General features: G+C 46.3%; 1 protein-coding gene across 1 annotated transcript in view; it reads left to right on the top strand.

Moving 5' to 3' along the window:
* The window catches only part of CCDC68 (coiled-coil domain containing 68), a 48,795-nt gene that overhangs the window by 26,046 nt on the left and 10,338 nt on the right, over positions 1–12,411 (top strand). The window contains exons 6-9 of the mRNA XM_044431048.1: positions 2,706–2,831; positions 4,341–4,469; positions 8,411–8,493; positions 11,757–11,862. Of these exons, the coding sequence (XP_044286983.1) occupies positions 2,706–2,831; positions 4,341–4,469; positions 8,411–8,493; positions 11,757–11,862 (444 nt within the window). The remainder of the gene's footprint in view (positions 1–2,705; positions 2,832–4,340; positions 4,470–8,410; positions 8,494–11,756; positions 11,863–12,411) is intronic.

The following is a 12,411-nucleotide window of genomic DNA, read 5'->3' as shown; positions in this document are numbered from 1 at the left end:
TCTGGAGATCAAATGCATTCCGGGAAGAGGCAGGTCTGAAAGCAATTCAGAGTTCTCAATACCTCCAGTCAGTCGAGATCTTTTCTTGTCCTGCCTGAACCAATCAATTCACCTGCATAGCTGCCTTTGCAGATTTATTTATTTATTTTAAACATTTATATGCCATCCTTTACAACAATGTCTCAGGATGGCTTACAACATTAAAACCAACAACCAATAAAAACAAACAATGAGGCAATACAATAGAATAGTATATAACCAGTAAAAAATATAATCAAAAAACAACTGTTAACTTCTAAAATTACTAATTTTTAAAATGACGTTTGAATAAAAAGGGTTGATGGTATGCGAGGGCTCCTAGGTGCACAGTTCATAGCTGAATTTTTAAACTACTTTGTTGAAGATCAACAGAACTGTGACATGTTTTCAGTCAGCCCTCAAGGGCAAGCTGTATGCGTGTGCATGCCTGGCACACCCATGGGCATAAATGCATGCAGTCATAAGGGTCAGTTTACAAAGGGGTCCAGCTCATTCAACATAGGTGTGTATGGATGCTGTCCCTGGACAAAATTCCTCTTTAGTGCCCCCTGGTGGTGGTCGACCATTATGACAGCTGATAGAGGTAGAGCGGCTGCAAAAACCTGGGTGCTGTGGTGATGTGGCAAAGCATCTGGTGGCAGCATCCAAAGTATCATTTCCTAACAGTCCTGGTATGTCTTGTTCTTTAAAATTCAAATCCCTTGGTAAATGGAGATTTTTCACCTTGTTTTGGTCCAGAATGAGGGTGAGCAAATGGAGCTGTTTCCAAAAGGGCAGGTCAGGAGAGGAATAAACATACAAACATCGAAACTGAGTGAGTCAGAAGGGTCCTGCCGGGCCATCTAGTCTGACCCCCCGGCTCCAGCCAGTGCTGCTTGTGACATGCCTACCATGCATATTGAACAGGATACCCTAGACATATCCTTAAGCCTATCCTCAAGCTTGATTTGTTCTGAGCTTAAGAACACGAGAAGAGAGCCAGTGTGGTGTGGTGGGGAGAGTGCTGGACCACGGACCGCGGAGACCCGGGTTCTAGTCCCCACTCAGCCATGAAGTGCCCTGGGTCAGTTGCAGACTTTCAGCCCAGCCTACCTCACAGGTTTGTTGTGATGGTACAATGAAGAGGAGGAGGAGGTCTAAGTTGTAAGTTGCCTTGGGTTCTTCACAAGAGGGGAATAAGGCAGAATGGAAATATAAGAGGAAGAAAGATCGATAAGGGTACATCTTAGCTAGTGTTCTGTTCACCGAATGACCAACCAGCTGCTTGTGGGAAACTCTCAAGCAAGCAATAGTGCAAGGACATCCTCCCCGCCCACCATGTTCTCCAGCATGCTGCCTCTAATTCTGGAAGAGCCATCAGGACTAGCAGCACTGATTGTCTGCTTCTCCCAAATGTGCCCAGTCCCCCTTTCATGCTGCCCAGTGGCTCTCACTACATCTTCCATCATTTAAGTGCGTTGTGAAGGAACCCTTTCTTTTGACTGTCCTGAGTCTTCCACCATTCAAGAACTCGCTTGCCTTGGACAATGAAGACCAACATTATGGCTTGGCGGGGTTCATTCATTGCACTAGCAATTGATGGAATTTGAGGCCTTCACTCTTTGAGTTTTGTTCAGCATTGCATGCTTTTTTGTCTATGGTACATGATTCGTACAGGAACAGTTTTTCCAGTATTTTCTGCACAGAGCAATTGGAACCAAGTAGTGCCTTTCCCAGTGGTTTTATGCCACATCGCACTTGCTCTGAAGCTGCGGCCTAAAGTGCCACACTTGTGTTGCCATCCCCGGCCCTACATACCCATTGTCCCCAGTAATGATTGGTAATTATCCCTGGTGAAACATGGCTTCATGGCGCTTTTCCCCTGCCCTGATCTTCACATCATTGGCTGCTGCTATTAGGAGAAGAAAAAAAGCAAGACAAGATGTGGGTGACCAGCATGGAGGAGTGTTGGGGGGATGCCATGCGGGGGTGCCATTTACGGCATGAACCGCTTATAGTGCGTACAGTCTACACCAGCCTTCCACCTTCCAGATACATTTGGACTGCAACACCCAGAATTCCCAGTCAATGGCCCTGCTGGATGGGGATTCTGGGAGTTACAGTCCAAATGCCTCTGAAGGCCACCAGGTTGGGGAAGGCCAGTCTCCGCTTCTGCACCATGCGCTAGATGTTCAGCAAGCTGGACGGTGTGCCACAGCTGTAAAATTATTCAGAAGTGAATTGTGCGGGGACTGGGCAGATCTTTGTCAGTGCCGTAGCTTTCTCCAGGATTCCTGCATCTCTTCACAATTTGGACACAAGCTCTGTGCGGGACTGCCTCTTCCCAGATATGAGGATGGCCTTTAGAAGTGAATTCCTCCAGTTCCTATGTTCTAGTGATACATAGAAAGATACTTGTATTGCTTTTCCTAGGTTTATAGAACCTTTCTTTGCCTGAAACATTCACCAGAGCTGAAATCTTAGAAAGTTTTGGAAATGTTGACAGCCATTTTTGTTGTGGCTTAACCCTGATGCCCGGTAGTGGTTTCAATCCTGTGTTTTTGCTCCCCTTTCCTTTTAATGTGCCCTTTTTACACCCGCATCTGCTAGTAAATTGCTTTTCCTTCACTCCCTTGAGAACAAAATGAATTAAGCCATCTTTCCCAACCACCTTGGGCCTTTCACAGCTGGAAGCTCTGAGAGCAGCTGGAGCAGAGAGTGTGAAACATGGATCACAGAAACTGCAGGAGGACTTCAACAAGCGCTCCGAAGATCTCAAGAAAAGGCAAGAAGGGACCATACATATAATGAAGGTATATGGCTCTGAGGGGCTAGTTCTGTATGGAAGTCTGTGGTCAGCAAGACCTCCTGGGTACCTTGGATGGACGATGCAAGATGCAGGCCCACATCTGGGGGTGGCTGAAAGTTCTGCTTGGCCCACATTTCAAAGCAATCTGAGGCATGAGGCCAGGGTCCTCCTAGGTGTACTCCAGTGGGGGTGAGGAGAAACTTGGAAAAGTTTGGGAGGGTGTTGGGATGGTCAAGGAACCATGGGATTATAGGTTTCTCTCTGTCTTGTGCCTCCGAAAACAGCCCCAGTTTGAGAGCTGGGTTAGCAGCTACCTTCCCATTGAAGGCAATGGAGTGAGGTGTAGCACATTCCCCCACCTTCTGTCCTGGCAGTTGGGAGCCATATGGCTTCAGAAGGAATTTTTCCACTGTGAAATTCTCCTCAGCCGACATGAGAAATTCTCTGTAAACTACAGAAAATGGAAATCTGGGTGCTGAAGCACCCGCTGAAGAAGGAAAGTTGATGATGTGGGGCATATAATTTAGAAGAGAATTGACTTAGAGGAGACATAATAGAGGTGAAGACGGTTATGTATGGCTTGGACAAAGTGGGGAGAGAGAAGTTTCTTCTCCTCCCTCAGAACATGTGAACTTGGGGCCATGCGACTGGCAGAGAATGAGGAACGACCAGAGGAATTCCTTCTTTGCGTGACAGAGAGAATCAGGTGCACAGGCTTGGAGGATGGCAGACAGTTCTGGCCTGGCCTGTACATGCAGCCAAGATGGCTGACTGCATGTGACGTGGGTAGTTTGAAAGGTCTTGTCCACTGCCTGCTCCAGGTTCTATAGCTACTTAGACTTCACCTGTAGCATATCTGTCAAAAACTGCTGGTGGGGGACACCCAAAAGAAAGCCTTGCACCTTGATTAACTTGGTTGGGTGATTTGGTCCTGAGGTGAAGGAGCAGTTGAATGGGGCCTATTTCCAATTTGGGGAAAATTCATAAATGTGACCCCGCCCCCCAATCTGGAACCTGAAGTGGTACAGTCTACAGGTCAGCATTCCGCTACCCCCACTCCTGGGTGGATGCATGGCTGGCTTTTGGGGGCTTTAAAAGGGGATGAGCCACTCTCATGGAGGAGAGCTTTGTCCATGGCTATTGGCAATGATGGCCAACTAGAACTGGCTGGTGGCATTTTGCTGCTGAAAAGCAGCTGCAGGAAGACAAGGGCAAGCAAGCACTGGGGTCCGGGTGTCCTGCTTGGGGGTTTCCCAGAGAATCTGGTTGCCAGTGTGAGACCCATGATGAGGGACTAGATGGACCTTTGTTTAGATCCAGCTTTTCCAATGTTCTCCGAACACACTTCGCCCACCTGGGCGCAAACCCATCTCCAATGGTAGGTTCCCCCTAGAAAGCAGCAGGTTTGCAAACTTGCCCTGATCAAATGATTTACAAAAATGTTGCTGAAGGACAGCAAGCTTGTTTGTAGCCTGTGCTCCCTGGGCATTTTGCTGTCTTTCCCCTCACACAGGCCCGCAAGCTTGAGCAAGAACAAAAATTAAAAGAAAGCACAGACAATCTCAGCCGGCTGAACGTGCAATTGCACGAAAAATACAACCGGATCGAAGAACTGGAGAAACGAGTGCAAAGGATGGAAGAGGTGAGGCTGGAGCATCTGCTGCATCAAACACCTGAGTGGGCTGCCCTTTCTGCAGAAACCTTGGGGGAACCAGGTGTGGAACACACAGTAAAATATGTTGCTGGGCGCAGAAGTTTCTGAAGGTCCTTAAGTTTTCATCTTAAAAAAAACTACATCAAATTAAAGGATGAAATCACAGAAGGCAAAGGACTGCTTAAATTCTATTTCCAGGTGTTAGAACAGCCTTTGTCAAATCAGCAACCTCCAGATGCTGTTTGAATGCGATTCCCATCAGCTCTGCCACACTGACTAGGAATACTAGTACGTGCAATTCGACAGGGTGCCAGTTTGGTAAAGACTGGGTTGAAGGGTGAAGCTTCAATTTTTTCAATTATCTTTCACAGCCAAAAGCTTGTGGCCTTTCATATAATCAAGGCCAGGCCTTTTCTCCTGCTGAAACCAGAAGATGTTGCTTTGAATGTGTGAGATTGCCATATGCTGAATCAGCCTGTTGGCTCAGCTAGCTCAGCTTTCTTGACTCCAACTGGCAGAAGCTCCAAAACAGCTGTCCAATGTTTGTGGTCTTTCTTAATCTTGCTGACTGATACCACTTTTACTAGAGATGTCAGAGGTTGGACCTGGAACCCGGGTGACCCACTGACCAATGCCACTTATGGCTCCTTTTCATCACTGGCCAAAGGGTTGGACCATCAGTCCTACATAACTCTTAATCCACCAGTCTGAATGCTGCTCACTACCCATGCTCTGTGTGAACGAGCTTGCAGCCTCCGCCTTTACAAGTCCCCAGCCAGGAAGCAAAACTTGGACCTTTGGTCAAGCTCCTGGTGAGTCATCGTCCATGGCTGGTGAGCTAGGGTTAGTCTGGTGGATCTCCAGTGATACAAGTCTAGGTGAGACTTGTCATCCACCAGAGAATGCTCCAATAGACCTTACTTCCTTATATGGTTGTGTACTCCTTGGAACAAAATTCTGCAACTGGGAAGGTTTTCTGTGAGCAGAATAAATGACCTAAATTGGGCACAATTTGGCCTCCAATTCCCTTTTAACAAAGGGAAGCTATTCTGGGAGGGGCAGACTTGGTGCAGAGAAACAGGGGAGGGTTTATTCAGCTCACATCCCACCTTTACAGCTGCAGCCCCCTTCCAAAAACTGCTTTCTTCCCACGAGGTTCGAGATCGAGGGTGAGCAATTTACAGCCTGTTGTTTTGGCCTACAACTCCCATCAGCCCTAGTCAGCATCTTTAATAGAGAGGGATCCTGGTAGCTGTAGGCTAGACGATCTGGAACTGCATGAAAAATGCATTCCTAGTTCTTGATGTAAACTTCCTTTATCCTCCCACAACTATGCATTAAAAATCAAATGCAAATTTATATTCATGCTGCACATTACATGCAACTTATCGTTGGCCTGATTACACATATCTCAGACTGGCTTCCTGCTCATGTGGGATCCTGTTGCAGCCCAGTGGAAACTACAGGCTGCAGCACCAGTTCTGAGCCAGAGGGAGAAGGTGTCAAGCTGGGAGATGCCAGATACCACAGCACGCAGTTCTTCTAAGCCTCCCAGCAGCTGATTTGCTGGGAGGGAGGGAGGGAGATGCAGGACTCTGGAACAGCCTGTCTTCTATACCCAGGAAACCTGACCTTGATCCAGGACCTCTTCCATGGGAGGAAGGAAGCAGGAGGAGATACCTGCAGAAGATGGTGTCTTGGTGCATCTTTACCTAAAGAGGACAGGACAAAGGTGTCCATTGGGAGCCAGGTTGCCCTGCCTGGAACGTATGTCCAAAACTGATCTGTTGTGGCTGTGCCTCGGTATTTGAGCACAGCAATGGGCAGTAGACTTTGCTGGAAACTGTGAACTGGCAACTTGGAAGGTTTCTGCTTTTTCTGGAACTGCAGACTTACTGGGACATATTCAGACAGCCAGATCGAGGGAGGGTTGGGACTTTTGTTGTAACACCCATGGACTGATTCTTATCAAGGAACAATGTGGCGCTCTGCTAACCATAGATCTTTACAGGGATTCAAAAGGCTTCTAATACTTGACTGGAATTACTCTCATAAAAGGTTTCATTGAGGCTTCTGTTTCTACTCCGGGCAGTAAGATTAGAACAATTGAGAATATTTATCAGCAGCAATCAATGCTTTCTGCACCAGATTCAGAAAATTGCTGTTGTTTGCAGGTGCCCTACCAGTAGGAGCAGTCTTGCTTGACCGTCTCTGAGCGGGCGTGCACGTTCATTAAGATAGATAATGTGTGAGACTGAGAGATGAGACTGAGAATTTATCTTCTGATGTGGATATGAAGAGGGGCCTTTTCATTTCGAGAAAGTCCTATTATTCTGTGGGCAAACGGCAGAAGGGAAGCCACTTTGTGACAGCTTTGAAACAGTTTGTGTACAAACGCCTACAATTTTCATTCTTCTTTGTCATCATTTGCGCATCCTGGCAAACTCTGTTACAGACCCTTTCCAGCCTTCCCGGCTGATTCGCAAGTGTTAGCGGTGAGCAAACACCACCTTCTTTGCAGTAAATAGTGATTAGCGACAAGAAATTGCAGTGAACCTACTAGTTAAAGATCCAAACATCCCCATCTGTTCTGTTATTAACATGGAAGCCAAAGGGATTGCATCCCGTTAACAGAATTTCAGCCAAGGAGTCCCTGCCAAAGCAAGGAGCCTTTTAAATTGAAATTATTAAATCTTTGCTTCTTTGAGGTAGTCTTGATGCTTCTATACTCCTGAGACCATACTCTCTATATATTCTGAACTCCATATTCTATACTCCATCTTTTCTTTGGAGCACTCTTATCCACACGATAGGTCCTGTGAATAGGGATGAGAAGGTCAGAATTCAGCTCCCTTGTGCTTGCCAAATTCTTTCTTTCCCTGGCCAGGAAGCAGGCTGAGCTGGGATCAAGTCTGCCCATACTTGGGAATGCGAGCAACTTCTTTGCACAAGTTAGGCAGAGGATGTGATCCTTTGCAGAAGACACACAAAGCCCTTCATTCTCTGCACAAGATTTGCAAACAACTCCATTCTTTGTGCAAAATATACAAATTGCATAATTCTTCGCACAAAGTCCGCGAGTCACATGTACAGAAATTTACTTAAAGCATTTATTTAAAGCATTTGTGTACCATTTAATTGGCATAATGCTCTCAAAACTCACTTCCTGAAGGATGCCCACATTAAACTGTCATCCAAACCCAGGCAACCTGGCTTGCTTGAGGAAGGAACAACCCTTAAATGATCTATGGTCTGGCAATTGCCTGGAGATTGTGCAAACTGATTGGCTCTGCCTCTTGAGCGGTTCTGTACCTTAATAGGGTGAATGGGAATCGAAGCACTTGAGAAAACTGGAGTGTTTGTATGTATGCTTACGAATGGAGCACACGTGTGAAGAATAGAACTTGTATCTCTTTGTGTGAAAATGCATGTGTGTGTGCAGGAGGGGGCAGAATATGAGAACTGTGACTCCACCTACGGTTTATTTATTTATTTAGGAAGCTTCTATGCCACCCCATTCGCCAAAGCCTCTAGGCGGCTCGCAACAATAAATAACAACAATAACAATATAAAACAATATAATTGGAGCCATCCTGGTCAAAGATGTAAAATCAATAAATGATATTAACAATTAAAATAACATTTAAATAAAAAGGTCTTCGCCTGGCGCGGTTGGCATGAGAGTCCCAGCATCCTCTGGTCAATTGGTCAATGGTTTCCCATCTTTGAACTAGAGGCATAGAGATAAAGAACCACGCTGCTTGTTCCTGCCCCGGTCAAAGGAACAGAGCCACTCACACATGTATCCAAGCAATAGTAGAATCACAGGAGCTTTGTCCTTCTTCATTCCTTCCTTGGAAATCATGTCGGTTTTGTATTTCTCCAAACTCGGCACAGAGTGTAATCCATGTGACTTTGTTGCTTCCTAGGAAAGGAAAACGCTGAACGAAAAGAAACGGTCTTTAAAGGAGAAGCTGCACCAAATGATGTCAAAAGCGGAAAACACTAAAAGGTTTGCAAAAATGGCACACGGCTTAAAATGAGTAGAATTTAATGGGTATTTATCAGCTTTTAAATGACAAAGGGCAGTATGATCGTCTTACTAGGAAATAGGAACTCTTTATATTTTATAGGTTGGATTCAGATTTAATCATACTTAGAGTAGACGCAATGAACTCGTTTGAACATTAGTCAAGCTTGAGTAAAATTGCATTGATTTCAATAGGTCTACTTTAAGTATAATGAGGTATGGATGCAACTCCTTACCCTTTGTGTGGACCAAGATCTGCAATTTAGCCTTTCGTTGTTTAAAAAAGCCATGGTCTGTCACATGGTCCAATGACAATCTGGCATGATCCGATTTTAATTTTAAAAATTAAAATTGAAAATAGTGAATTAAATAGTTGTCATTAAATAGTGATACCAGCTCCTTCTGAGTTGAGCCATTGACTGAATTCAAGCTGCATAACCCACACGCAGAGGCTGAGTATGAGTTGGGTGTGCATTGCCATCAAATCGTGTGTGTATTTGTTTGTTTGTTTGTTTTCTGTGCCTCCTCAGCAGCCAAAGTGGTTGTTGATAAAAAGTTCCCTTGCTGTCAGAGCAATAGGACAGTGGAACCAGCTGCCTGGAGAGGTGCTGGGCTCTCCCACACTGGAGACATACAGGGTGACACTGGACAGCCCTCTGAGTAGGATGGTGGAAGTTGGTGTCCTGCAGCAGCAGGGGTTGGACCCAGTGGCCTTCTTGGCCGCTTCCAACTCTACCATTCTATGATTCTATGAAATGCGGGTTCTCACATTGTTTGAACCTAGCCAGGATAACAAACCATGATGAACAACCTACAGTTCGCAACCCCTCAACAAACCACGGATTCTCTTCATGGGTGCTTCTGATTAACAAGCCATGGCTTGTTAGCTCAGTGCATCCAACAACAAGCCACTCTCAACCCACAGTCCGCCCTTGAGTGTGGGTTGTTGGGTCCTCTGCCACTGCCTATTTCTAAAGCCAGTTTTCTCAGGGTTTGCTTAGGAATGCAGCCCTCCCCCAGTGCCCCGGGTCTGGTAGGATGTAATCTCCATTCCACATAGATCGTGCCTGCAAACGTAGCCCATCACAGCACACAACACCTCTCCCACAAAAGGGGAGGATTTTGGCAAGAATGAGATGCGGTTTGTGTACAGCTATCACATGTGACTGGCCGGATCCCATGCTTGTCTGCACATTGGCTCCTGCGCTCCCCTGCGTATACAGCCATGCACCTTGGGGTTGTGCGAGCTTTCTCTTAGAGCCCCCTGCACACTCACAATTCAGAGTGGTTATTCGAAGCATCATAGCTGGGGCTTTACCCATCCAGACTTCAAAGTGGGGGGACTCCAAAATAGGAGGATGTTGTGAGCTAGGCATCCCCTCCCGAGCAAGACAGTCTCTCCAGCACTTCTTGTAAGCATCTTTATTCTACACAGGAAATCGAAGTCTCTGAGCATCCCCAAGGAGAAGTGTTGACCCCTCTCTGCCCCCCTTCACCCAAAGCGTTGCTTATGAACCCTTCGGGGCCTGCCTCTGGAAGGAGGGGCACCGTGGAATGGGACGCACCTGTGTTCTGCACTCTGAGCCCCTAATTGGGCCAGCCTGTGGCCGTGCCGGTGGGCCCTCAGTATTTGTATTCTCCATCCCCCTCCCATCCTTTGTCTGCCTCATTCCCACAGGCAGGAGGGAGACTGGGCCCCGTGGGTGTCCTTGAGCTACTTTCATCCAGAGCAGGATCAGACCGGTACTGCAGGAGGGAGTCTGCTACAGGGCCGTTTGTTACAACGGTTCCATTATCAGTGTGAGCTCTGAGCCTTGTCTGGTTCAGCCATCTCCACATCATCCTCAGCATCTGAGCTGGCAGTCCCACCAAAACAGGCCGTCTCTCATGAGCACCTGGAAATCTTCCCAGAGTGTGCATACACAACAGTTGCGGGGCTGAATCTTTCTACTAATTGGTTTTAGGGATTTAAAAAAAAAAAACCTACCCTGAATATTTTGGGTGGGATCCAGACTCATTTGGCTGCAGAGGATGCCTGTTGAAATCAATGAGTCCCAACTTAGTGGTTGCTAACCTGGATTGCATTGCTTTCAATGGGCCTGCTCCAAGTCCAGATCAACCCTGGTAATTTAATTGATATATTTTTCCAAAAGGGAAGCATTCAAACATGCAATCTTCAACAGGGCAGTCCACAGCGACCCACAATTATTCTGAATGTGTGGGGTGACTCCAGCCTTTGATCGCCCGGAGGCAGGAGGGCGATCAACGGCTACTGCAGAATTGGGACTTCCCCTTTGATTTAGTCTCTCCCTCTGTCTGCTTTTGCTCCGACAAAAGGACAAAAACACAAGGGCCATCCAAGGTTGGCTGAAGAACTATTGCAGAATATGTCTTCAGTTTGACGACGAGAGCTCTTTTACAGCATCTACCCTACAAAAGGTTTCCACTTGAAACACATTTATTTCCTGAACAAACCCCTGAAGGGCTCCCATGGTTTTTGTTTGTTTGTTGGTGTTCCAGTGATAGTTCTTTTGTGTGTGTGCTTTAGTGGCACTTAAGCTTAATTTTTGCAGTGAGTGTGCCTGCACAAATTCAGACAGCAAAGAGATACAAGGCTCAATCCTGCTTGTTTGATTAATTGAAGGAAATGCACACTTAGACCAATTTTTCCAAACCTGGTGCCGTCCTGGTAGGTTCAGATGGCTCTCGCACCACTCCCAGCCAACATGACTCCATGCTGGAGAAGACCATCTTAGGCCCAAAGTAGGCATTGCAACGGGGATGAGTTGCCACCAAGCCCGAGTAATGTCTAGTGACAGAGCGGATGTGGCATGCCATCACACTCAGCTTTTCCCCATAGAAGCAGCAGCTAATTAAATGGGGTGCAGGGGCCTGCTGAGCCTGATGAGACCACATCAAGCATCTGGATGGAGCTGAGCAGACTCTCTTCTTTGGTAGCCTCACATCCCCAGAAATGCCCTGGGTGAGTCTCAATTATTGCTAATTAGCAATTGCATCATCTGCAGGGTGCTTCCACAAGCTTGCTTCCCTACGTGGAAGCTGCAGTAAGACCAGGGACTCCAGAAGTATTAGTCCAACAGTGCTCCAAAGCGGGTCCAATTCACAGGAAATATCCTGGCTGGGGTTCTTACAGCTAATAAGAAGGGGTTGCATCCATAACATTCAATCCTAGACTGCTTTTCCAATATATCCATGTTCTCACTTTTTATTCTCGTCTCTGCCAGCTGTGTAAGGGTTCAAACAGAGATCTCCACGCTTCAGGAACAAATTAGCCACTTGGATCACGTCATTCATTCCCAGCATCAAAACTTGCACAGTTTGATTCACCAGGTTAGAGTCCTGTAATTCTGTATACTAATAGCAAAGTCATGATCCATTTATGCAGCCAAATGGCACAATCTTAGCTCAAAAGGGAGGTACCAGCATGTTTAAGCAGAAGCACACGCTACACAGATGCTTCTGGAAAAATAGCATGAAGATGGAAAATTCCCAGAAGCTTCGCATTAAGGACTGAACATGGTCAGTGAGCAGAGAAGGCTGATGCTTCGTGTGGGATGAAAAATCAGGGGAGGAAATAGAACGGAATGGCATATTCTAGAAAGGGACGTGGTTGGCCGCAACGTCAAACACATATACTACTGGTTTCATTTGTTTGGATCAAAGGAAGACACTTCTTCCTGCAGGATTTTCTGCTAATTCTTTTTGCTTTGACAAAGCTTGCCAAAATAACTCCATATATTTTGTTTTTGCTTCTTTTTTTTTGTTTGCTGCATGAGCAAGTCCACCTCTTTGGGGCCATCTTGCACATTTTTGTTTAAAATTAAGCCTCACTGTGTTGAGTGAAGTGGCATAAGATTTCAGTCTTAGTTTTGCATCATG

This window comes from Varanus komodoensis, unplaced genomic scaffold (genome assembly GCF_004798865.1).
Source record: "Varanus komodoensis strain SLA01 unplaced genomic scaffold, ASM479886v1 scaffold22, whole genome shotgun sequence".
Taxonomy (NCBI): domain Eukaryota; kingdom Metazoa; phylum Chordata; class Lepidosauria; order Squamata; family Varanidae; genus Varanus; species Varanus komodoensis.
The sequence above is the reverse complement of the archived record's forward strand: the minus strand, read 5'-3'. Positions and strand labels throughout refer to the sequence as shown.